At 34.6% G+C, this 27,496-nt stretch overlaps 3 protein-coding genes across 4 annotated transcripts; all 3 read right to left on the reverse strand.

Moving 5' to 3' along the window:
* Positions 1 to 806: 806 nt before the first annotated feature.
* Positions 807 to 4,209, reverse strand: LOC110868384 (GATA transcription factor 11). 2 transcript variants are annotated; one of them, XM_022117534.2, is made up of 3 exons: positions 4,030 to 4,209; positions 2,367 to 2,675; positions 807 to 1,578 (listed from the first exon to the last, which is right to left on the reverse strand). In XM_022117534.2, the coding sequence occupies exons 1-3, from the start codon at positions 4,039 to 4,041 to the stop codon at positions 1,024 to 1,026; spliced, it is 876 nt and encodes a 291-aa protein (XP_021973226.1). In that variant the 5' UTR covers positions 4,042 to 4,209; the 3' UTR covers positions 807 to 1,023. The 2 variants fall into 2 exon arrangements, with proteins under 2 accessions (XP_021973226.1, XP_021973227.1); XM_022117535.2 differs by lacking the exon at positions 4,030 to 4,209 and adding an exon at positions 3,851 to 4,015.
* A 2,824-nt stretch (positions 4,210 to 7,033) lies between these two features.
* On the reverse strand, positions 7,034 to 12,490 carry LOC110868383 (protein-tyrosine sulfotransferase). Its single transcript, XM_022117533.2, has 12 exons — positions 12,294 to 12,490; positions 12,009 to 12,089; positions 10,651 to 10,813; positions 10,507 to 10,578; positions 10,126 to 10,414; positions 9,887 to 10,027; positions 9,269 to 9,373; positions 9,067 to 9,195; positions 8,933 to 8,971; positions 8,308 to 8,427; positions 8,061 to 8,204; positions 7,034 to 7,329 (listed from the first exon to the last, which is right to left on the reverse strand). Exons 2-12 carry the CDS (start codon positions 12,055 to 12,057, stop codon positions 7,198 to 7,200), a joined length of 1,383 nt encoding a protein of 460 aa, XP_021973225.1. The 5' UTR covers positions 12,058 to 12,089; positions 12,294 to 12,490; the 3' UTR covers positions 7,034 to 7,197.
* A 6,456-nt stretch (positions 12,491 to 18,946) lies between these two features.
* Positions 18,947 to 26,734, reverse strand: LOC110868382 (protein ENHANCED DISEASE RESISTANCE 2). The gene is made up of 20 exons (XM_022117532.2): positions 26,435 to 26,734; positions 22,814 to 22,888; positions 22,641 to 22,694; positions 22,485 to 22,550; positions 22,369 to 22,406; positions 22,090 to 22,220; positions 21,970 to 22,016; positions 21,788 to 21,885; positions 21,599 to 21,694; positions 21,439 to 21,503; positions 21,261 to 21,332; positions 21,048 to 21,194; positions 20,738 to 20,958; positions 20,378 to 20,632; positions 20,196 to 20,297; positions 20,078 to 20,128; positions 19,834 to 19,977; positions 19,652 to 19,744; positions 19,424 to 19,525; positions 18,947 to 19,333 (listed from the first exon to the last, which is right to left on the reverse strand). Exons 1-20 carry the CDS (start codon positions 26,582 to 26,584, stop codon positions 19,241 to 19,243), a joined length of 2,100 nt encoding a protein of 699 aa, XP_021973224.1. The 5' UTR covers positions 26,585 to 26,734; the 3' UTR covers positions 18,947 to 19,240.
* Between the last annotated feature and the right edge of the window lie 762 nt (positions 26,735 to 27,496).

The following is a 27,496-nucleotide window of genomic DNA, read 5'->3' on the forward strand; positions in this document are numbered from 1 at the left end:
GAAAAGGAGTCCGTATTTTTATCTCGCTTTGGGGCCTCAAAATGGTTGAGCCGCCCCTCTTTAAAGGGACTTATGTCCCAGTCACGGCAAGACCTTACCTCATCGCAATCATATGTTTGTTACTAACTTTGTTACTTCATCTAAATCTTGTATGCAAACGAAGTATTCCGTTTTAAATGTTTTTCGACATCAGAAACCACCAAATCCATAACAACTTACAATATTCTTATTTACTCAAAAAAGTACAAGTTGGTAAACGTTATTATCCTAGCGTTGGGTCTCTTCCGGTCCGGAAATAAAACAGATCCACACATGAACACTCAAGTATCCATCTATGTCACCCTGAAGTACTAGGAATAAATTGACCTGTTATACATCTTCCATGGTACATATATTATATCTAAGGTACAATACACATGCATGGGGACCATTTAGTTATCATTGTTGAATTGACCCATCAGAAATTCAGTTGAACTTCTTTCATTGTTGGATTGAATGTTGTTATTTTGCGAACCAGTGGTTACCGCTTTCCATCATGTGGCTCGGTAATTACAGGTTCCAAGTGGCTACCTGACTAGACCATGTAATGGTGGCGGTTCAATTATCCACATAAATAGCGTAAACATGAGGTAAAACGAGACTTTTGTTGACCAGGACGACCCATGTTGACCCGAAGGATGGATGGTCAGGAACAACCCTTGTGGTGTTACATGACACCACACTAGACAAAATGTTTCACAAAACATTCAACAAAAAAGCCACCACAAAAATCAAGATCTTGATCATGAAGAGATTATGATCATTCATAAAACCTACAAAGATAAGTAACATAAATGTTAAAATAGTCAAATGGAACTACTCCTACATACTCAAAACTGTAACCTACTTCACCTCCATACATATACTAGATTTAAATTTTAACCCCTAATACTAATCACCCCCCAAATGGGCCCTTGTTTCCATTCATCTTTGTACACAAACAATAATATCATCACCACCATGACTCAAAATTTTCAAACAAGATTACTTAACAGCCTTTTGCCTCATCTCTATCACCTTCCGGTGAGAATTCGAGTGCAAAGCGGGTACAAACGTCGGACTAGCAGCCGGGCGGTACTCAGGGTAGAGTCTTCCGGACCGGTACCGGACCCCACAAGCATTGCAAAGTGTTTTAGGGCCCATTGGGCCCTCCCTCCATTGTGGGGTTTTGGTTATTTCACAATGTGCACATTTCTTGATCCCCACAAGTTCTGGTTTTTCAAGAGATCTTTTTGTTTCCATGGTGACAGGATTTTTAGATGGTTTGTTCCTCTTTTTGTCTTTGTTTGGAAGTACTATGATTGGGGACGTTAACCACGGATTAGCAGTTGGTCTTAAACGTTTGCTTCGAGTTCTTATGGGGATTGAGATTTCGATTCCGAATGAGACGCCTTTGGTGTTTGAGCTGGAGGTTCGGCTTTCGAGGACTGAATTCGGGCTCGGTGCGTGAAAGGATGCTTGTGAAGGATAAAGCTTTCTGTCTTCATCAAAAGCTGGCTGTTGTTTTAGGTGATATTGTTGTTGAGAAGTTTTGTTATTCTACAAAATAGGATAATCAATATGAGAATGCCAATAGATTGAGGTAAAAAGATTCAACATATATAGGGACTAGAAAAACATGGACTTAGTTGATATAATACATAAGTAGGCCTATAACCGAACCGTTCGTGAACTGTTTGACAGGAAGTTCGTTTATGTTCGAACAAACATGAACACACGCTTTGTTCGTTCATTTATTTACGTTCGTTTAAGTTTTTCACATAATTAATTATAGTTATATAAATATAAGCATTAAACAGGATTTCTAATTACTCATATAAAAATAACTAATTAGTAATTGGGCTTTCTAATAATAAAAATTGGGTTTTGAATTGAACTTATCGTAATGAATCACTAACTTATATAAAAAAAACTACTTTATGTTTGTTTATGTTTGGTTCATTTATGTTCGTTATGTTTATTAAATAATGTTTGTGTAAGTTTGTTTGTGTATGTTCGTTTACATTCATGAACTGTTCGTTTAGGTTTTAAATGAACGAATATAAACAAACACGAACATGCTCATTTTCTTAATGAACGAACATGAACATAAAAATGTGTTCGATTATACGTCCGTGTTCAGTTAAATGAACAAACACGAACATGCCCGCGTTTGTGTTCATTCTTGATACAATGCTCGTTTGTTTCACAACCAATAAAATAACATATTGAGAACTGCGAGAACTGCATAATGCAATTGTTACATAAGTGTCTTATGTGTCACATTTAAAGCCATAGAGACAAATGCATTAAGCGGTTCTCAACATGACATATGCGAAGATACTTACAAGCAGAGGATACTCGAAGGGCGAAGGCATGGAGTAACCGAAGTTACTACCGACACTAGTTTGGGGAGCCGGTGGCACAAGCTCTCTGAAAACCTCAGAAGGTATAGGCCCAAGTTTAGCTGCCCAATCTTCAGCAAGACCATCCCCATCCAAACTCTCCATTGGTAAATCAAACATGTTCAAAATGTCACCGAAACAATCCTCATCGTACACACGATGATCATTATTATTATTATTATTATTATTATTGTTATAATCGACAATCGTCACAGCAGAAATGCCAGATTCAGTCTTGCACATTCTCTTATCCTGGAAAATAAATTTCAGTCACTACCAATACAAGTATACTGCAAAGTGCAAACTGTCAAGAAAAGTAAAAAAAAAAAGATTATTGCTTCAAATACTAAATAACCCATATGAGATAATCACAAAGATTTGGACTTTGATAAATCTTGCACCCTTTTCATAAGTTTTATATGTCCAGGGACAAAAATACCTAACTATTCCATCAAAGATTTTTCTTTTTATTTTAGAAAGTCAACCTTTTCATTTACAAATTCAAAATTAACAATTTTTTTAAAAAATATTTCATGAATCCAATGACATTTGTTTATAATATTAAAAATGCCGTGATAATATTTTTTAAATTATGGGGAAGAGTAATACTATTTAAATTAATTTTACCGTTACATATTGACCCATTTGACAGTCAAACGTGAGGGTTTAAAATTTTAAAATCAAGTAAAAAGAAATTTTTATTTAAACTTAATTTTCAAAAATTTACTCTTTCAAAATATTTCTTTTACAGCTCAAGGAATCCTGAATAGAAACAGAAAAAGTAAAAAAATAAATAAATAAGTAAAAAAAGGGTGAGTAATGTGTAAATACATATACATCCGTCTATCTATACATGTGATTAATGAAAAAATGTAGTAACACAACAAAATAAACATATATAAAAAGGAATAGTAAACTGCCAAAATGGTCCTGATGTTTGGTCACTTTTGTCACTTTAGTCCAAAACTCATATCTTTTAAGTCTGGTTTCAATTTTGTTGTCATGTTCATCTAAAATCAAAATCTGGTCAGATTTTGAAGTTAACATCCAGTTTTTTTTCTTTTTCTTCCCCTTTAATGGAGGGCAAAATAGTATTTTAACGTTTTATTATAACAAACTAAAAAAATCCAACAATTTTGCCCTTTCATTAAAATGGAGGAAAAAGACAAAAAAACTGAATGTTAATTGAAAAATTTAACCAAATTTTGCTTTTTGATGAAAATAGCAACAAAATTGAAACTATATAGACCCAGCTTCAAAAGATTTGATGTTTTGAACTAAAGTGACAAAAGTGACCAAACCGACCATTTCCCACTATACTCAAAAAGGAAATACATTAAACCCCTATACATGTGCTAGTAACCGAATATTTCCAACTTTCTTCTAAAGGCAACCAAAACGACGTCGTAACACCACATCAAACTTACCCTAAAAACCACAAAACTTTAACCAACCACCATTCGCCGACGAAGAACAACAACATAAAACCAAACCCACACATTAACATAACAAACTGAAAGAAGACATGTTGCACACAAATCGATACAACCAAAACCTTAATCTAACCGAACCCATAACACAAAATGGCGGCAAAACAGCAACTGACCTGCGACTCCATTGACAACTTGGGGGAAAGAGGAGAAAAGGGGGATAATCAGAAATGGAGTAAATAGGGGGTGATGGTGCATGGGACCATGTGGTGGGGGGCGTTGTAGGAGATAAAAGGGAAGAAGAAGAACATAGAGAGTAGTAAATGTGAAGCGATTTATTATTATTATTATTGTTGTTGTTGTTGTTACGTTACAACAGAAAAAGAAAAGGGGGTCCAGTGTCACATGCAACGCCCCCACTTCATGGATCGGGTCCCGCAGTTGTTTGTCATTCACCGACACCCCACATTGTTTCCCACTTTTATTATTATTAATCATTTTCCATATTCTTTACGAATAAGATATTTGTTGTGATAATGGTCTCTCAACTAGACATGTTTTGTGTTTGATCTTTGTATGTTTTAAAACCTGTTGAGATTATCTTTGTTTGTTTATATATTCGTTTATGTTTATGTTCGTTTAAACGTTCCGTTTGCGGTGTCAGAGGCGGAGGATAGTGGATGCTCGGAGGTGCATCCGCCCACTCCAATATTTCGGTTTGAAGTGTACAAGTTTCGATTTTTCGTCCGAATATTTTAAAATTATATAGGATCGCCCCCCATATTATTTTTCCTAAATTGTATATTCTAAATATTTATAAACTTTGTATATAAATGATGGGTAGTTTGGTAAATATACACTTTGTTTAATTTGGAACTATTATTATTTGACCCGATTTGAATCGAATAGCCAACGCGACCCGACCCGAACCTAAACATAACGATAGGAAAAAAGTTTTTTGGGTCCCATTGCTTTACGCCCCCTCGAAATTTTTGGTCAAGCTCCGCCACTGTGCGGTGTGCACATATAATGTATATGTGTGGGCCCCTCGGAGGGGCAAAAGTGAATTGCACTAATTTTAACGTTGTTTTACTAATTTCGTGAAAATAACGTTAAAAGCGGTGGACGGTTAACATGCATCATGTGGTGGCGTTGACAGGCGAAAGACAAAAGGGTACATGTACTAATAGGCCTTTGTCCCGATTGTTTGTTGAGTGTTATGTGCGTTCTGTCCAAGGCTTGACGCAATACTACTATCAAGTCGGGGGTCTCACTGGAAGCAACTTCTCTATTCCTACGAGGTAGAGATAAGGTTGTCTACTTCTTACCATCCTCAGACCATACCTTAGCTTTGCTATTGGTGGGATTTACTAAGTATGATGATGATGATGTTTATGTTCGTTTAAATATTAATACAAAATTTAGAAAATTTTCAGTATATTATACGTGTACGTGTGTGCGTGTGTATATCCGTTTGTGTTCATCAATTCGTTTTTGTTTGTTTAATTATGTTCATTTGTGTTCATTTATATTTGTTTGTGTTAGTTTACGTTCATGAAGTGTTCGTTTAGTTTTTTAACGAACAATCATGAATGATGTTCATTTCGATTAAAGTAAAATGAAAGAGAACAAACATGCATCTACTCATGTTCATTCAATTATTACTGAAATGAATAGTAATTTTAATATTATAATAATATATATGTTTTTTAATACCTTTATTATTTTAGTATTATAATAATAGTAATTTTCTTTATTTTTAAACTTTAATCCTTTTTTTAATATCAGGGGTTGGGATAAGCTTGGTGTCAACCGGTATCGAACCAGTACTGGTATCGAAAATACTGGTATGATCCTGTTCGGTATCGGTACATGAAGGTAAAAACCGGCACTAATACAGAAAACGCCAAAAGTTGGTGCCGAATTGATATTGGAAATCTTTTGGTTCGGGAAATTCAGTGCGGCTACCCGGTACCATTTGCTCATCCCTGATCACGGTTACCGTACGAACAACGGTATCGTACAACTTTTTTTTTATTGATTTTCTTCGACTTTTAATTTTTTCTTTTTTAGTTTCAGAGGTAGGGATGGGCTTCGTGCCAACCGATACAGAATCGGTATTGATACCGAAAATACCGGTTACGGTACCAGTATATGAAGGGAAAAAACGGTAGTGAACCAGGAACGTCAAAAGTCGGTACCGAATTGGTACTTAAGATCTTTCGGTTCGGCAAATTTGGTACCGGTACCCAGAACAATGTGCTCATCTCGGACCATGGGTTTCATACGAACAACATTGTTACCATACAACTTTTTTGGTTGATTTTCTTTCGGTTATCTTTTAGTGTTTTTTCTACACTTTCCTTTTATTCTTGGCAGCAGTTCTGTTCGTAACACGCTCGTAGTGATTTCAAAACACATGTAAACACAGACTAAATAACAAAAGAAATTCGCCGCAACGCGGCGAACTTATTTAAACCTAGTTTTATTTTTATGATCGAAGGGTGTTTTCACTTTCATCCTATCATTTACCTTTTGAAGGCCATATGCCCAACACAAATGTGACTTTTCTGGTCCTATTGGTTAATAGAGTATTAACAAGTTCTCGTGAATTTTTCAATAACAGATTCTCATAGTTACCAAAAACAAAATATATAAAAAAGCCCCTAAACAATTCGCCACTTTCTTTTTCTTCTTTTTTAGCTAGAGAAAAAAAAATCCATTTTTCCATCTGGTTTTGACGTTTTAGCTCTAGAAAATGAAGTAGATAAAGCAAAATAAGAATCACAAAAACAAATTCAAAAGTAGAAAAATGTATGAAAGAAAACCAAAGTAAAAAAGACCATATAGATGATTAAGAGTATATTTTTGTTTTAGATATTATTCTATCAAAAACAAAGAGAATAATATCAAACCGTCTGAGATTGTTTTTTTTTTTATTTTTGTTGGTATAGTTTTTTTTTTTTTTTTTTTCATTTTTTATTGATCAGCCACTCATTATATGATCATAATATCGTTCGTCGATTAGAACCGACGAGTAAGCTATAAAACAACAAGATCAATCCAAAACAAATACATAACCAGAGAGACTTGAAGGTTTGACTGTATCATAGGATGTTCGTATGTCGCCTGTCGGTACCAATAATATGACACAATCCAAGAACACATGTTAAAAGAATGTATGATAATGAAACATGGTTTTATAAGCAAGAACATATTCTTTTAACAAAAGTCCAGGTCAGCTCAATCGACGTTAGCGTCAAGGATCTCTTGATACATCTGTTTCCTAACTTCTAAGAACTCCTAGCTCTGTATCACTATAACTTAAGATTTGATCATAATAATTATATTTTAAGTTTTGACATTCTTCTTTTTGCATTTACATAAAGGTAAATGAAGAAGAGTAAAGATATGAACAAGATCAAGTAAAGGATTTCCCATGTAAAACTAATGTAGCTTTTACTCTGCCACCTCCCCTGAAAATAATGCAAATTTGACCGGTCAACACAAATCATCAAATACAAAACATGGTACAACTTTGACCCACAAGGTACAAATCACAATAGCACTATTGCTATGTAGTATTTAATCAAGAAACTAATGGGTACTTAGAAATAGGGATGTACCAAAAAGTAAACTTTTTTGGTACCGAAAAGGAGCAATAATGGGTACCGGTACCGAAAATAATCAGTTACGGTATGGTACCTGTAAATACTGGTATTAACCTATTTACTGGTAAATCAACCAAAATATCCGTACCGGTCCTGGAAAACAAGAAAAATGGGAACATGTACCGAAAATGATTGTAACCTGGTACCAAATACACATCCCTACTTAGAAATGCAAAAAGATAACTCAGCTTGGGGTCAAATTCGGTAAAAGTCATTTTATACACAGGTAATTGTGACCCATTTACTTATATATGTTATGTTTTATCTCAAACGGGTCAAAAAGTGTAAAACATACAAAAGAAAGCTTAAAAGGAAGCAGTCGATCATACCAAAAGTTGCCAAAACTACAATTTTAAAGCACATAACTTCCTAAATTATCTATGAAAATTTATAAGTTTTTGGATAGACTTTTTTTTGGGATGTATCAAAAAGTAAACTTTTTTGGCCCAAACTAAACTTGGCCCATTAACCAACCTGCCCGGCCCAAATGAACTATTTTGAGAGCAACCAGGTGATTAAGAAAAAAGGGAACTTACAGGCCTGTCAGAATCAAGCAACTTTAGCTCCATAACTTGATACTGTCTTGCAAAAATTTTCTGAGCATGTTTATACAGTTCAACATCTAGAGCGTTCAACGAAGTGATTTTCTTTAGAATCGCTTCAGAAACATGAAGTCGTGCCTGATGTATACAAGATACAACACAAGTTTTACGTCGGTTTACAAATCATATACATGGAAACTAGATAACTTAAAAGTGGATGAAAACGTATGTAGAAGGGTACCTCTTTTGTAAAGTTTGCCGGAGATATTCTCTTGAAAGAGTTAATACGTCGTTTTGACTGAGATGATCGTAACTTAGAAACACAAGTTCCATACGTTTCCATGAGTTTTTCGACAGTCATCTAATGGAGATAAAGGCCTCTTAGTCAACATGTTTTACATTAAAGTAAAATGCCATTTTCGTCCCTGAGGTTTGGCCAGTTTTACGACTTTCGTCCAAATGTTTGTTTTTCCGCATCTTGATAAAAAGGTTTGAAATCTTTGCCATTTTCGTCCGGCTCGTTAACTCCATCCATTTTTCTCCGTTAAGTCAGGGTTATTTTCGTCTTGTTTGTTAATTTAAAGGGCAATTCAGTCTTTTGAATACTTGTACATAAAGTGAAAAAGACCAAATTGCCCTTTAAGTTAATAAAAAAGACGGAAATACCCTTGACTTAAACGGAGAAAAATGGATGGAGTTAACGAGCCTGATGAAAGTGGCAAGATTTCAAACCTTTTGGATCCAGATGCGAAAAAACAAACCTTTGGACGAAAGTCGCATAACTGGCTAAACCTCAGGGACGAAAATGGCATTTTACTCTTTACATTAAGTATTAAAAACTGTAAAAAGAATAAGGGTGTGCATACATTTTCACTTTGTGCTTCAGCAGTTAAAGTGTTGTTACCCTGTTAAGCAAGCAAATTCAGGTAACTTTAGAACAGATTTTGAAGATAAACATTCAACTGTCGCGGTTTTCTGAAATTTACCCGTTTTTACTTACTGCTTCAGTGACCGGATTCGATGCACTTAACTGTGAAATGACTTGTGAACCAACTAAGTTTGCAAACATTGCAGCAGATTCTTTGTGTTCTTCGGTAAGTCCAATATATAACATGTCATCCAACCTTTTCTGCATTAAAAGGTAAAAAGAAACAGTCAACGCTTAAACTACGGGCCCAGGCCCTTAGCCTTTTAATCATTACCTTTGCAACTTCAAGCACATATTTTCCAAGAGTCTGATGTGTCATTACGCAGTGGCGCACGTCATGCGCGTCCCATTTATTAGAATTGTTAGTCAAACCTGCAACCTATTAGCAACAGCATTTAGCTATAACCAACATGTAAAGATTAAGAAAAGAGTAGAGTGCCATTTTCGTCCCTGAGTTTGTTTTTCCGCATCTGGATCCAAAAGGTTTGAAATCTTGCCATTTTCATCCGGCTCGTTAACTCCATACATTTTTCTCCGCTAAGTCAGGGGTATTTCTGTCGTTTTTGTTAACTTAAAGGGCAATTCGGTCTTTTTTACTTTATGTAAAAAGACCGAATACCCGTGAAAAAGACTGAACTGCCCTTTAAGTTAACAAAAACGCCGGAATTACCCCTAACTCAACGGAGAAAAATGGATGCAGTTAACGAGCCGGATGAAATTGGCAAGATTTCAAACCTTTTGGATCCAGATGCGGAAAAACAAACCTTTGGACGAAAGTCGCAGAACTGACCAAACCTCACGAAAATGACATTTTACTCTTAAGGAAATGTAATAAAGTTGGCATCTTTATGTCGAAATGTGACCAAATTTGACCGGTTACTAAAACTTATACCTGGAAAGTGGCACCGTTGTGAATGATGTCGAGGGCTACAGGGTGATTAATAAATTCATGTAATGGCATAACGATTTCCTTCATATTATATGAGTCGTTCCCGTAAGTATAAGGCGGACCTTTTATTTTTCTAGCATCTCTCTGTTCATGACGATTAATAAACGGATTAATTAGTATTTAGTAAATCATTAACAATCACTAAAAGATTATTACAATGGTATGCGTTGAAACAAACATACCCGAGAAAATAAATCCTCCATCATCCAAGGAACTAAGTACTTCCATGGCCAAATCTCGAGTGTGCTTATAACACCTTTTTTTAAACGCAAACGTGCGGATGTTTTTGCCGCTGATGTCATGTTAGGATGCACTAAGAACCTAGCGGCTACTTCTAGTGAAAACTCGTAAGCGCTAAAAACACGCTCAATGGGGCTCCTAAGCAACGTCACCACCGACGTTTTCTCTCTGGGTAGTTTGGACATTATACTATAGTCATCATGTGTAGCCAATAACCTACAATTCCGTTTACTACACGAAAACATGTAGCCGTAATATTCAAAAACACGAAGAACAAAGAAACAACTATAAAGTTTTAATCATTAGTTCATTACAAAGCATACCGAGGATCAAAATGTAATTTATCATAAGAACGCGGGCATTCTAGAGAGCTAGAGTAGAGTTTCTTCAAAAAGCTGTACACATGATGTAAAATATATAAAAAAAAGAACCATATAAGGCAGGTACACAAAAGGTGAAAAATTTACCAATAGAAATACGTTCGGCCTCCTGTTCTTGGTACGTGAAGGAAAAACAACAAATCCTTTAGAATGTGTCCATCCTTGCTATCGGAGTGAAGAGAAGAAGACGCCCATTGCTTGACGGTAGTCGCGCAATGTTCAAAGTCATGTGCGTTCGAGGATGGATAAACTGAAAGCCAATGAAACAATAGTAACTACCAGGACAATTACATGTATACCGACACGTATTTAATAAAACTACATTGTTTCCATCATATCGACACATCAGAGCTCTTACTTTGTTGAATGACGGCATATTTGCAGTAAGTAATCTTGTTCTTAATCTTAGTAGTTAGTATGGTATGCGAGTTTGGAGGGAACAAAAGAGGGAAACTTTATGATTCGATTGAAAGTAACTGTCATGCTGTTTCATATGTTACATAACTGCGATATGAATCAATATGATATAAAACCAGGGGTAGACACATACTAATTAATATACTTAATATGTCAATGTCACAACATTATGTAAATGGGGTAGGATCAATTACAAAACAATCTTAACCTAGAAAGCATAGGAAACCGGGTCAAACGAACTCCGATTGACCTCATTTCATTTCAGCGGCGTTGGAACCGTCTCGTCCAATCCTATTCGAATATATATAGGGTTTAGAATCAAAATTTAAAAAAACGGAAACGAGTTTTGAGACGTTTTCCCTTCGCCTCACGAGGCGTTAGCCTCGAGGCGCAATTAAAAAATAAATATAAAATTATATATCTTATAAAAATAATAATACTAACTAAATTCATCAAAATCATTAAAAACACACATAAAAAGACATAAATTGCTTGAAATTGACACAAAAAGTCAAAAACATCAAAAACAAATATCAAAAACTCCCGAGGCGCAACCTCTTTAGCGCCTCAGCCCCTCTGAAGTGCACGTACAATAGAAACCCCCTTAGGCGCACCTCAAAATCATTTTTTGGGTGTTTCGCCTCGAGGCGCACACCTCAACCGTTTCTTAAAACCATGGTTAGAATTAGGGTTTGGGGTTCAGCTTTAGGGTTTAGGGTTAAGGGGTTAGGGTTTTTGGTTAGGTTTCGACGAGCCAGTTCCAACGCCGCTGGAAGGAGCTCAATCGGAGTTCGTTTGACCCGGTTTCCTACAGACATTATGTACCGGATCTTTACCCTTATCTACAAAACATAAGACTATTATATACATACATAATGCTAAACTTACTACCAACATATATATGCAGTAAAGTGGGCAGGAAAGTATTTCATTTTACTCGAAGAACCAAGTGGTCCTTGTGTATCATAACATAATCAGCAAAACATCACTAAATATACAACTTTTGTATAACTAATATATATATATACCTTTGGCAAGAAGCACCAGCAGCATAACTAATCTCAATGCATTATCCATCCACTAATAGTCAACTTCAATCCAACAAAATACTGAAAACAATTATAAAAAATAATTAGCATTTTGCAAATAATATTCAATCTTGAAACAAAGGGTATTTTCAGTGTGAAAGCCAAATAATTAGCATCTTTCAAAAAAAAAAGGACCCTAAAATTAGGGTTTTTGTGGGTTTGGTTTTTCATCGCAATTAAAATGCAAATAGAGCGTATTGGTGAAGGATCTGGGGCACAAAACACCTTCGAATCCTGAGATTCCACCGGAGAAAATTCAAGACAACGGCGGCGGTACGGCAGGTCAACGGCGGAGAGATTAGTTAGAGGGTGTTTGTCTGGGTTGAAGTTAGGCTAAAAACAGTAAGAAATACGGTGAAGTGGCCGGCATTAATTCCGACTACCGATGGACCAATGAGATTTTTTTTATTGTTTAATGGCAAATCTCGGAATCGAACCTAATGGTCATAAACTTTATTTCACTCCAAGATGTCACTATCCTAGCGGACCAATGAGATTTAATGATTTACTAGTTTTTTTACGTCAGGTGTTGTGGTGAAACCGATCAAATAATAATGTAAAACAAACGTGATTTGAAAGTAAAGTATGTTGTTTAGAAAGTCAGACAATTAGAGCGGTTTAGTTTATCGTTGAACCGTTTTATGATACCAAATAAATACTGTATTTTTATAACAAATTTGTTTTTAACAAAATTTATAACGGAAAGAGAAAAAAATCAAACACAACTACGTATTTAAGTTTTTAGAAAAAAAAGTTATAATCATAAATAATTAAAGAATTATCAAATTAATTGATAAATTAATATATGTTCTAAAAAAGAAAAAAAAAGAATTATTAAAAATGGTAAAGTAAATATGTGGCTTTAAAAAGGAAAAAATAAAAAATATGATATTAAAAGTAAGTATAATAATAAACTATTATAAATATATTAAATAAAAAATTATATATTATTATAAAAATAAAGTTATTGTTTATCCTCATTCGTCAATAAAATATATATAATTTATTTATGTAAGATTTAATTGTTGAATTTATAATTATGATTATTTTTTAATCAAAGGGGGGTTTTCTAACAGATCATAAATAGTTGACAAGTGTGTTAGGGGTATAAGGGTGAATGCCTTATGAGTTGGGGGAAAATTTTCACTTACCCAATCATAATATGTAATGTTATTTCCTCTTTTATTCTCCTCTCTTGCCCAAAAACACAACGGGTGGTTTCCCTCAAACTATTTTTTAAAGGCATTGATTGGCTAAATACTAATGGGCCCCACCTTTATCCCCTCTCCCACACTTCACCGCAAAACGACTACCCGCGCGGCAATCTTGGTGATGGCGGTGGACTCACCGTGCGACAAAACAATTCCCCACGGACCCCACAAGGATTGTCGCTTCTACCCCGTACTCCCTTAGGGTTCACTTAATGAATTGCATGTGAATTTTGATTGAGCCCCGTCTTTTGAAGATAACCCTCCACGTCACCCGTCACGTCAACACCCAAGGAGATACCCCTTCAAGGATGGACCAATGGTGTGGAGGATGAGCCTACTCCCTTTTTTATTTTTTCAAAAAATTCATCATTTTTTTAAACATTACATAACTTATAAAAACAAAATCGTCACATAACTTAAAAAATTAGATAACTTTAAAAAAAATACATAACTTTAAAAAAACTTAACTTAAAATATACTAGATTGCTAAAAATTAAAAAGCCTAAGAATTCCATTTTTTGGAGATCTTTTCTTTCATTTTACGCAAAACGTGACGGTCTTCTTCCTGATACGTGTTGATATCGGTTGTCATTATCTTCCATTCCTCTAGTTATGTCGCCTCTTGCTTCAACCTTACTCGTTAGTCTACCTCATGTAGCTTCACTTTTACCTTTTGGGTTGTGACCTCGGTGCATGCTTTGAACTAGGCCATCAACTCGTCCATTTTCGAACTGCCCTCTAACGAGGCTTGTTTTTTTGCAGTCGCTCCCCTTTCGAACTACATTATCTTCGTCGTTTATATTTATCTGACATCGTGTGTCCGAGCCCCCCGCACTATAACTTCCAGTCTCCGAGGTTTCGTCCCTTTTGCGCTTACAAGCTCGTTTGGAACCGACACCCACTTCGTATTGCTTCGCATAACCTCCCATGCCTGGACGTGTGGGAAAACCTGCCTATGCTCGTCTTTGTATCTACGCATAGCCTCTTTAAATACACTTTCGTCACTCCACCCACTTGGACGATTAGTATATAAATTGTTATAATACCCACAAAATCAGTTGACGGCCAGATGCATCTTTCGCCACTTTGAAGCGACGGAATTGAGATCTCGATACGGACCTTGTTCCACAATCAAAAGGAATTTTGCTAGTATTTCCTTCCAAAAGCCATCGCCGGTTTAGTTGTTTCATGTATTTTTAAAAGTGTTAACTTTCGTTTTTCTTCTTGTGGTTTGGTCATTTTAACGGTTTTTCCCCAAAAGTTTAAAAAGTGCCATTTCCTCCTTGATGTTTCGATTTTATCGCCAATTTGCTCCACGGCTCTAACTCCATCTATATTGTATGTTAACTAGAAGGGTATTTTCGTAATTTTAAGGACAAAAGTAAAGGTATTTTTGGTAATTTACTATTAGTTTCTAAAATTCCTTTTTTTGTTTTTTATTGATATTATTACTAAATTAAACTCATCTCCCTCTCATTCACCCCAATCTCTCTCTTTATCTTCTCTACAACCAACCACCACCACCTATCGACCCCCACCACCTATCGACCCCCACCACACCACCATCACTACCTCCTCCTCCTCTTCGCAAGTCTGAAAACCGATTCTCTTAGAAAAATCAGATCTGAAAAGGGCATTTCTCCCCAAAAACAACCAGATGTGAAAACCGGTCCACCTTCTTTGCCGTGACTGCAACTGTCGCAGATCACCTCAAATCTTGACGTCCGCCAGTTCACCTTCTTTGCCGCCACACACGTTTGTTCACTTGTTTTAAGGAAAATAACTTGTTTCCAACCATTATTAGAAATCTCTCTCACTCTCTCTAGAAATTCTATTGATTAACTTTTCTATGAAGATTCACTAAATATCCCATTGTTATCTGAAAGCAGCTTAAAAGAGATAATGGGAAGAGGAAGTATTGAGATTGGGTGGATAGATAACACAAGCAATACACAAGTCGCGTAATCTAAAAGAAATATTGGTATCATCAAGAAAGCTAAAGAGATAGTTGTTCTCTGTGATGCCAATGTTGCTGGTGATGGTAGCAGCCACTATAGGTGGTGGTTGTTGCTGGAGGAAAAGACAAGGAGTAAATATAGAGTTCTTGTTTAAAAAGAAAGGAGTGAATTGCAAGTTTTGTCCTTTATATTTAGGACATTTTGCAAGTTTTGTCCTTTATGTTTAAATTTGACGAGTTTTGTCCTTTATGTTTAAAAATAAAACACGTTTTACCCTTTGTGACTTAAAAATCAAGCACGTTTTGTCCTTTATGTTTAAAAATCAAGCACGTTTTGTCCTTTATGTTTAAAAAATCAAGCACGTTTTGTCCTTAAAAATCAAGCACGTTTTGCCCCAAAGGGTAAAACGTGCTTGATTTTCAAACATAAAGGCCAAAACTCGTCAAATGTAAACATAAAGGACAAAACTTGCAAAATGGCCTAAAGATAAAGGACAAAACTTGCAATTCACTCAAAAGAAAGGGTTAGGTTAATATTACTTAAATAATTTGCATATATGGTTCTCTAATTAAATAAATAGCCTTATTAGTCATTTCTATAAAAAGACGATAATACCCTTCTAGTTAACAATAATTTTGGATAGAGTTAGAGCCGTGGAGCAAACTGGCAACAAAATCGAAACATGAAGGAGGAAAATGGCGCTTTTTAAACAATTGGGGGGAAAACCATTAAAATGATCAAACCACATGGAGTAAAACGGAAGTTAACTCTTTTTAAAATGTAATAAAATTTATATATTAAAAAGGTTAAAGTTTATATATTAAAAAAAGTTTAGATTTTTTATATTTTTACATACCAACATTTGGGCATTTTGATGTACTAATCCACGCCTTAGCTAACGCCTCCTCCTCGATTTTTTACCATCGTTGCGCCTTCGGTTTTGAAGGTTGATCACCGGCTAGACGCACCCCTTGCTTCCCTTTTTTTGGAGGTTTGGGGTTGCGTCTCCGGAACATATTCTTCAATCCTATCTTGTACGGGTTGAGATGATTCTAGCGATGGCGGTGAAGATTGTGGTTGCGATTGAAATAGCGAGTTAAACGGGTTTCACATTAACATTTGTTGCATCGATTGCATTTGGTTCATTTGAGCGAAAGCGTTGGGGCTTTGTTGGAAACCCAAAAATGAGAATTGTGATGCCGACCAACTCGGATCCATCGTCGGATAATAGCCGGGTACCGAGAAAACGTTTGGGTTTGGGTTCAGTTGTATGGATCCATTGCTAAATTTTTATAAAAGATGAAGAATTTTATAAAAAGAGAGAGAGAGATTGGGTTGGATTGGTTTAAAAAGCGAGGGTAAATTGTGATTATTTATAAAGAAATCATATTTTGTTAGTAAACTAGCTGTTACAACGGCATTTTCTTTGAAATTTGGCTCGACTTGGGCATAGCAAAGAGAACGTAGAGGACACGGACGGGCCTAGGGGCGTGTGCATGCCCGGCGCCGCACCGAGCCGGCCTTAGGCCATCCCCCACACCGCGCAGTCTTAGTGGAGATGAATCCAATAACAAGTGTTTAATGATTGTGTCTTTATCAATAAACCATCACCCTATTGGTGGTTACCATTTCCACACTATAAATAAAGAACATGTAATTGCTTCATATTGTTGTACTCTATGCATAGGTCGTTTTTCAAAAAATAAATTTGATTTTTCACTTTCAACCTAAAAGTTTTTATCTTTTACATTTTAACCTCTTTGAATTTTTTACTTTTAACCCAAAGCTTTTTCATCTTTTGCATTTAACAAACACTTTTTTATGTTCAACTTTAGTCCCGCATACTTTTAACTTTCGCAAGTTTTTTGTTTTACGTTTCGTTCTAAATTTGCGATTCAACACGCCACAACGTGCGTGTGGGGTTCAGGGCATGTTTGGATGAGCTTTTCCATTTCTCCGTATTGACTTTTTAACCTCCTTATCTCCTTTTCTGGAAAAGTCACAACCAAGTGAATTTTTCATTTCTCCTTTCCAATGTCTAAAAAGTAGGGATGAGCAAAATGGACCTGGTACCGGTACCAAATTTACCGAACCGGGTACCTTTTCGGTACCGACTTTTGACATTTTCGGTACCGAGCTCATCCCTACTAAAAAGCTCATTTTCACCTTATTACCCAAACATCATTTCACAAAAACTTCTTTTCCAAGAAGTCAATAAGTCATAAGAAGGTAAAATAAGTTCATCCAAACATGGCCTTAATGTTTTTTCATTTATTTTTTTTCGTTTGATAGGCCCGTCGCAGCGCGTCTATTTTTCTCCGTTTGACAGTTCATTGCAACGTGCGAGTCCTAGATCGGCTTAGTTATTCTTTTCTACGTTTTACGTTACGGTCTAATTTTTCGCATTAACATGACACAACGGGCGTGTGGTTCAACAATTTTACGCCTGTTTTTCATTCGGTATTATTTATTCATTTTTTATTTATTTTATTTTTATGAGCTTTTCTGATGTTGGTGGTCGCCGGCAATGGTGTGACATTGGTGCCACTTGGCACAATTTTCCGAACGTATTTAACCTATTAAGTTTTTTACTAATAATTTGTTTCGAGTTTACCCCCTATACCTCCTTTACTTAAAAAACTATTTTTTACGTGCATATTTTTATGTATGTGTCGGTATGAATTCGATTTGCTCCGTTTCGACGTAAACTTTTTCTGAAAATGAGTCAGGTCAAATATAATACGTTTTCAATAAAAAAATCATTTTTACGTACATATTTTTATGGCGTTTCGGTATAAATTCAAATTGGTGTATGTTTCGACGCAAACTTTTTTGGGAAACGAGTCAGGTTAAATATAATATGTTTTTGTGATTATTTTATAAATGTTTCGTAAAATTTGTTTCGAATCGAGTGAAGTCAAATCGGAGTTTCTTTTTTTTTTCCCTTTTTTCAAAAGCTATAATTAATCACTTTTAATTTTACGTGTCAGCTTTTCCGTTACATGTGTTACGTTTTCTATGTTTCAGTCAGGTCACATATAATACGGTATAAATTTGATTTACTTTATGTTTTAATTCAATCACAATGCTTATATAGGTTGCATCGAGTTCAATCGGATACGTCGAAAAACGCGTTTTCATATCGCATCATATAACGTTTGGACTAATTCATTCGATGTTTGCGACGTACCAGCGCTGCAACGCGCGCGGGTCTTATTGCTAGTTTGATTTAAGTTCGAAAATTTATTTGGCATTTGTTGTGATGAAATGGAAATTTATAAACTTGAAAATTAAAGTTTTATTTGATAAAATAAAAAATGACATAGAATTATATTTTTGTTATAAATTAGTGGGATTCTACGCACATTGCCATGGTATCGGTTTGTTACAATATTAGTACGACATTGACACTCAATATAACAACCGAAAAAGTTGGTGCCTAAAAGAATATTGACACGTAATTTATATCGATTGAAAATTATAAAAATGAATACCAACACCGATTCTGACAACAATAGAATAATATTGAAACTTTAATGACTCTTTTAATCAAAAGAATATCTAAAGGGCTTTATTAAAACACTAAAGAAACCAACTTTGTTCTGTTTTTCATCTGTTCAAAGGTTTATGATTAAAAATGATCATATTTTGTAACTTGTAGCTAGGTTAATTGTTATTTTTTTTTTCTTAATCAATGGCTCTAGAGAGGTTAACCTTCAAATATCATTGGATGACATATAATCTGAAACTTTTATGAATGCAAAACAACTGAAGTTACAAAATCCCAACCATCTATACTACCATCTATAGTCTCATGCATTTGTTACAAGGCTCAAACCATATAACTTTATATAGACCACTGGGACAAAAAGACAAACAACCTTATACATATTTCAATTACTTTTTTTATAACTAAGTGTAGAATGCCACGATCATCTTTCGGTATGGACCTACAATATAGCACACCCTTCGGGTTGAGATGTAAGAACTTGTTCGGTTTATGTCATTGGTTTACCCAAACAGCTTTAGAGACATCGAGATGACTTAAACGACATGTTCCAAGTAAATGCTCAGGAAGCTCGTCTCGGGTATTTGCCTGCACAAGTTTTATAAATCCTTACGTAAAAAAACTACCATCAAAATTTAGTACCAAACTTTTAATAGATTTGGTTTTAACTTTACATGCCTGTATAACAAACGCGGTATCAGTTATTAAGTTATTGAAGCAACTGAAAGTCTTGCCGGCCAACCCCCTAGCACATGCTGATGAACCAACATCGATGTCCACCTATAACATCTTTCAAATGGTTAGATTTAAGGATAATAAAATTGATAAGGTTCTGAGCCAAGAGTTAGTAGACTATAACTTAGACCATATGCGTCAAAAACATAACTCAATGGTTTGGTAATTCACCTCCAAGTAGTTTTCCCCACGGATGTAGTTGATTTTAAGCATATGACCAATTAGAGTCGGTCTGCGAATAGCCTGTCTGAGAATCCATGGTCCCTAAAAAGGAATTTCGCGCTTGTAAGAACACGAATTTAATATTTGTCTACTCCATCTGATCATATATTGATAAAATGGTGTGTGCTCACCTTAGCTACTTGGGGGATGATCTTAAATCTTGAGTTCCTAAATGCATCATCTCCTTCTATAAATCTCTCAAGCAACGGTACATCTTTGATATGTGTACGCGTTGTATAATAAAAAGCAAGATTATAATTTGTTGAACCTGGGACCTGAATAATCACAATTCGTACAAAATATTAATGAACTCGAGTTAGAACTACTCTTGTTGTGTTAAACACTTCATAAAACATAGTTTAACATTTTGACTACCTGGAAGTTAACAACAATGAAAAATTCTGGGCGACCATCGGCTGCGTATTTCTGCAGAATGATTAAATACGGTGAATTTTATTATTTCAAGCCAAGAAACGTAAATTTTTAGACCAACCTGAACAATGTTCCCTGGTCTACTAGCAAGATGATCTTCTCGTTTGTCGGATTTTAGCAAGTCAACTGCAGCAGTTTGCAGCAATGTATTTTCTGCTGTAATCTGGAGGACCAATATTAACATTATTATACAACAATGTACATATAATAACCAACAATTTAATGAATACAACAGAACTTAACCTTCTTATGGTCTTCCAAAAAAGTTTCTCCTCGAATTTGAAATAAAGAAGCATCTGATGTTGACCAACTGTGGGGCAGCTCACCAGTTTGATCTTCTGGGAGAGAGATTGTGTAGTTGTGCGATACACATTCCTCCCACACAATTCTCTCTGAATCTGGGCAACCTTTTTTCTGCGCTGCAGTGCATATAGATTTTGTATCAAACGTGAATTCACACACGAAATCATGCTTCTTTTCTACTACAGCATTTGCATCCTGAAAATATATATAAAAGCAAAAGGAATATGACTGATTGCATGTATCATGTATTATGCTTTGATAAATTTGTATGTTAATTTTAAAGAAATATTTAGTACCTACCGTAGAATAAATTCTAGATTTATTATCCGTAGCCCAACTACCTTCTGATTCATCATCAAACAGTGGTTCTTCGAAATCAAAAAACTCATCTGACTCATCACCTATTCTGCCATCTGATACATCTTTTGTCTTATGCAACATATTGTCTTTCTTCGGTTCTTGTAACGAGAATGTAGGTGATAAGTAATCAGCGAAGTTTATTTTGAAATGTTCTCTCAAAGCTACAAATATATGCATATACAGTGATTCAATATACCAAAATAAGAAAGAACATTAAAATGAAAAAAATGCACTCATGTTGAGGAGCAACCAGCAAGTGTTTCAAGCATGTGAATCGTGAGGCGTCGCTCATAAGATTTACGAAGATTATGTTTCCAGGATTTCCAGTCAATAGCAAGCATGTGTCTTACAACTGATTGTTTATATTGATTCCCAGGTGATATCACATACCCACCACCTGTAAAAGTATAAATCAATTTAAGAAAAACAGCGTTTCTATATTCGTAATATATGTCACACTTACATTTAAGGAATGCGCGAATAAAGCCTTTTTGATGTGGGCACTTCTTGTGAAATACAGATTGATAAAGAATAACTGCAATGGAATAAATAATCGCAATCATTTTTTATTTTATTGGGTCACTAGAACTTGAGTAGACATTATCCGAAAGCCATAATATATAAACAACAAATTTGTGTACCGTAAGTCCCGTTGTCATCCCTCTTCCACTGTCGTTGCAATAATAAATCTCGTCGCTTCATAGACCTAAAAATTAGGGAAATAAAAATAGGGATTTTATATATGGATTCATAGGCAAGAAAGCATAGATATTGTTATGACAAAGTCAAAGTCATTTATACCAGGGCAACCAATCACCATCTAATTGCTTGTGAATAATATCAGTGTGATTATCTATGTTTTCTATCACACTACCCTTCAGGAAACAGAAGTCCCACCTGCAATATAACATGATGATACATTATTATGATTATATATGAATATAATCAATGTTCCAGGCATACAAAAACGGAAAATATGTTTATCGTTACTGTGATCTTGAAGAACCAAGAGACATGAGTGTATGGAAAACTGCCTCTGGAGTTTCTTCTATCACACTAACAGCTGCTAATGCCGGACGCCCATCTCTCTACAACACGATATAAATTTAAAATTCTTAGGTGTTTTCGAGAAAGGGGGGTGTAAGATAATAGGATGTAAGTATCGTACTAACCTTATTATGACCTTCTTCATATCTTGCTTGTTTAAATAGCCTGAGACCTAAAGCAAATGATTTTTTTAAGCGTCTACGTTTGATCTTATTGAGGAAACATATCATTTGCTTAATGTTTACCATTGCGACAACCGAGGATTGTCCAATATGATGGTTCACACATGGCAGCAGTTCTGGGATCCATGATTGAGGCTAAAGAGAGGATGCCATCAACGTCGTTCTTATCATACACTTTACTAGAATAGTTTGACCTGAACATCAAGCCATTCATATTAAGAATAAAGGATTTACCACTTTTAGTTCCTAAATCTACTTTGATAAGATTTCTCTTTGAAAACAATTATTATTACAACTTTGTTGTCAGTTAAAATTCCAAAGATAATATTGTTTTACACATACTTAGGACACTCCAAATGGTTTCCAGTATTCCGGTTCACCTACATTTATTAAAGCAATTGAGTCATGACCAACAATAAAAAATGGTTGCTAATTTCTAAATGTTAAGTAATTTGTACCTTATGAGACAATTCTCGAAACGATTTAATCCATTTTGCAGCTTCTTCTGGATTGCTTGCCCCTAACTATGTGATATGGGATGTAACAATAATTAACATATGTACACACCTTTTATAATTAAGTTTACTTTGATTTGCCAAAAGGAAAGAATGTACCTTTACATGAACATTATGGTTTGAGGCATCACTGAGTGTGAAAACAAAGAACACCTGAATTAGACATCATAATGTTGTTTTTAATGAGTAACAATTAACATGAGAAATACCATAAGCATTCGAACACGAATAGAGTTATCTAATAATGATACTATACATAAATTGTTCAATACCTTTCCTCGTATGCATTTCCTCCCATCGTCCGTTACACGAATGTTGGAGTCCACAACTGCGCTTTGAATAGGATCCTAGAACGATGAACCAAATTCCTATTGGTTTTTAATATAAGGTGGCATAGAACTGAAGAGTTAAACATGAAATTTGTTTCTTTTCGTTTTTTTTTTCTTTAAAAAAAATCAGAATCTACTCGTAAAGACCAAAAACATGCATCATCAAAAGAATGCATATCTTAATTGGATCAATGGGGTTAGAGTTGATCCATAGAAAACTTAGACCAACTAGACAAAATGAAACATGACAAGAAATGCCTAACATAAAAAGAATATAACTTGGGCTACGGGTGAAGTTATAGGGCCCATAAGCAATGGAAGAAAAGGTTTTGACGAGCTATATCATGTGACAAATGCCATGGGCGGTTCGGCTAATTGTCATGCCCAAATTCCATTATTTAAGGCTCCGAGTTCAGCAGTAAAGGCTTTTCCCCAGCTTTAGACATGTCTAACTCTTTCCCTTTTGATCTAAGACACCCAAATCACTCATTGTCTTAATTTAGGCTATGGGGTATGGTGGGGCTTGGGTTGGGGCATTTGTTGACACGTGAAATGGGAGGTCCCCCACCACTCAAACCCACGCCCAAGGGGTATGGTGGGGCTTGGGTTGGGGGCTTGAGGTTTAGGGGCATGATTTTGGTTTGGCCATTGAGAGTTTGCCATGTCATTTACTACCCCGCCCCACGCCCGGCTTCAAACCCACGCCATTGGGGCCACGCCCCAAAGCCACGCCCCAACCCCGCCCCATACCCCACGGCGTTACATGTTTATTTTTGTCTTTAATTTCATTAATTAATTAATTGTTGGTTGTCTATTTCATATTTTTAATAATACCTATCAATTTAAAATTCCCTATAAAAGGACCCTTTAATGTTTTATTAATTCAAAATAACTAGTAACAACACCCGTGCGCGTTGCGGCACGGTACATCATAAATATCGAATTGATTAGTTCAATCGTTATGCGATGCATTAACCATATGAAAACACACATTTCGACGTATTCAATTGAACTCAATGTAACCTATATAAGCATTGCGATTGTATCAAAACGTAAAGTCAATCGAGTTTATAACGTACAATCATAACGTACAATCATAACATATTATATGTGACCCGACTCGTACGTAGAAAACGTAACGGGTATAAAAGAAAAAACTAACACGTGTATGCGACCCGATTCATACATAGAAAATGTAACTGGTATAAAAGACAAAACTGACATGTGTAATCAAAAGCGATTAATTAGAGCTTTTGAAAAAAAAAGGAAATCACAATTTGACTTCACTCGGTTCGAAACAAATTTTCGAAACATCCATAAAATAAGCCCGAAAATATATTATATTTGACCTGACTCGTTTCCCAAAAAAGTTTACGTCGAATCGTTGACTAACTCTAATTTATACCAAAACGTACATAAAAATATGCACGTAAAAATTATATTTTTAAAGAAAATGTATTATATTTGAGGTAACTCGTTTCCGGAAAATGTTTACATCAAAACGTAGAAGAAATCAAATTTATACGGACACGTACATAAAAATATGCACATAAATAATTTGTTTAGTAAAAGAAGTATAGGGTAAAATCGAAACAAATTATTAGTAAAAAAATTAATATGTTAAAAATGTCCATAAAACCGTGCCAAGTTGCACCAATGCCACACCACTGCCAACGACCACCAGCATCAGAAAAGCTCGTAAAAATAAAATACATGAAAAGAAAAATAACATTGGACGAAAAGCAGACGTAAAAACGTTGAACCGCGCACGCTCGTTGCGGCGTATTAATGCGTAGAATTAGACGGAAACGTAAAAACGTAGAAAAAAAAATAACTAACTCGATCTACGACCCGCACGTTGCTACGAATCTATCAAACGGGGAAAAATAGACGCGTTGCGACAGGCCTGTCAAACGGAAAAAATAGACGAAAAAAAACATTGAACCCCACATATATGTTGTGGCGTTTTAACTCGCAAAATTTAAAAGGAGACATACAACGAAAAACTTGCGAAATATGAAAAGTATGGAGACCCAAGGTGAAAATAAAAAAGTGTTGGGGTTAAATTGTAAAAAATAAAAAGCTTTGGGTCAAATGTAAAATAATCAAAGTGGTTAAAATACAAAAGATGAAAACCTTTGGGTTTGGAGTGAAAAATCAAATTTTTTTTGGAAAACTCCCTATGCATGAATTACAACACTATATAGCATAACAATGTTGGTAATTTATAGTAGAGTAATTTACTATTTTTTTAGAATTCTTATTATTTTTCTGCTCTGTGCCAAAAACAAACTTAAAAAAAAACTAAAATCGTTTTATTATATCTTAAAAAACTTATTTAAAATTCATGAATAATTGATGATCGAGATGATGCCAAAGGGAATGCAGATCTAGTGAACCAACCCTTTGTAGAAAACTTAATATGTCGGTCCACAAACAACAACAACGTTTGACACATATCTACAACCTTCTTATTAAACAATATAAAATATTAAAATGTCCACATCTTACAATATAAAATATTAAAATGTCCAAATCTTTTCTTCCTATAGAACACCCACAAATGAAATTTAATACTAAACAATGACTATGATGGTGAACCTTAACTACAAGGTATGTGTTAAAGACCTCTTCTAGCAGAATTTTCCATCTTAATGCCAAAGGGGGTCGTTAAACAGTTATTTTGTGCTAAAAAGTTCGGTCGCAAATCAGTCACAAAGTACCTTAGCGACCAATTTGGCGGGCTCTGGCTCGGCTCGATTATCTTAACGAGTTAGAAATATTAAGCTTGAGCTCGGCTCATAAAAAGCTGGAGCTGTCTTGTTTATTTTTATTTTTAACTAATTTTTATATTCTTAACATATTGAATATATAGAATTAAGCAATAATATTTTTCGAATAAACATAATGCAGAATTTGTGAACAAATTAAAGAGTTTATAATTTACATATTAAAATTTGGATTTTGATGTTTACAAGCCTAAAGAGCGAGTCAACGAGCCAAGCTTAGTCGGGCTAGGCTACTTTTTAATGGTTAGTTCTATAATAATGAGTAGCATTCAACACAACATGAAGGATGATGTTTCTTGAAAAAAAAAAAAAAATCAAAACACACGAAATATTACAGCAAATCCTGGAGAACGATTCATAAGTTGCTCTCATAAACAAATCAATCTTAAACAAAATCATAAAATTTATTTAAAAAACATCCCCACATATAGAACAAATGGGGAGATCAGCATATCAGTCGAAATGCTAATGAAAACCTCGTCAGGTATTATTTAATACTAATAATTCATATCTTTTAGTTATGATAAAGATTATATATATGGTTATCAAACAACAAATCAATCTTAAGCTAAACGGCGAAATTTATTAAATATCATCCTTAAAAGGGGCCGGAAAGGAGCATATTGCTAATGAAAACCCCATAAGATATTATTTACTACTAATAAATAAATTATAAAGTTAACATAAATAATCAAATCATATGTTCTAATTATGGTAACGATTAAACAAAGCTAGCGAGCTGAAAACGAACGCACGATCAAACAAACAAACAAACCTTGTTGTATGAATGTGAGATAGATCTGAAGCTCTTGAAACGACAATTTTGAAGAACATAATAAAGCTTTCGTGAGTATTTGAAGCCAATAGTGTTAGACCGAATGAGATAAAGCCAACCTTCCATTAAGATGACTCCTTCATCATCCATTTAGCGACACTTCTCTGACACTTGTGGCTGCTGAAAACTGGCTAATTCAGAAACCAAAAGGAACAATTTATGCTGCTATATATCACCAGTTGCAGGATCGAACCGGGACCAAGGGTCAGTGAATTTGTGATCCAAACCGGTCCAAGGAGGATGGGTCCGTTTATACCGCTACACGTTACAGTCTGTCGAATGTGTATTTATCATTGCATGTAAAGTCAGTTTTCGGTGTCTATCGATAATTGTATAGTATTAATTTAAATATATTAAAATAAACGTAAACAAGTTAAGTTTGTTGTATTTGGTTTATAGTTTTTATTTATTAATTGGTTGGTTGAACGTCTAAAATGAAAATGATTTAGTTGAGTTTATTACTAGGTTAGAATCTCGTGTATTACACGTGTTGATTAATATAATTCTAATTCTAAAAATAAAACAATGTTTCTTTAGACACTTCTTTTATTAAACGGATCATATTAATTTTTATATTTTAAATAATAAAAAGTTATATCTTTAAAAAGAGTTAAATAAATCTAATTTTATATTTCAAATAATAAAAAAGTTATATCTTTAAAAATAATAAAATTTCACTTAAAAAAAGTTCTTGTATAAAATATACGTTATTCAAGAAGAAAATTAGCAGCCCTTTATGTGATAAAATGTTGATATCAATTCTAACAATTTAATTTATAAATTATGTAATAAAATCGATATAATATTTTCTTAATAATGGAAATAAAAATAAATAGTATATTGTACCAATTCTGACAATTTGATTTATAAATTATGTAATAAAATCGACATAACAATTTATTATAATAATGAATAAAAAATAAATAATATATTAATACAAAGGTTGGTTTTCGTGATAGATGATTTGTTTTATTGGAAAATATCTTAAATTTAAAATTCAAA

The sequence above is a fragment of the Helianthus annuus genome, chromosome 7 (assembly GCF_002127325.2).
Source record: "Helianthus annuus cultivar XRQ/B chromosome 7, HanXRQr2.0-SUNRISE, whole genome shotgun sequence".
Taxonomy (NCBI): domain Eukaryota; kingdom Viridiplantae; phylum Streptophyta; class Magnoliopsida; order Asterales; family Asteraceae; genus Helianthus; species Helianthus annuus.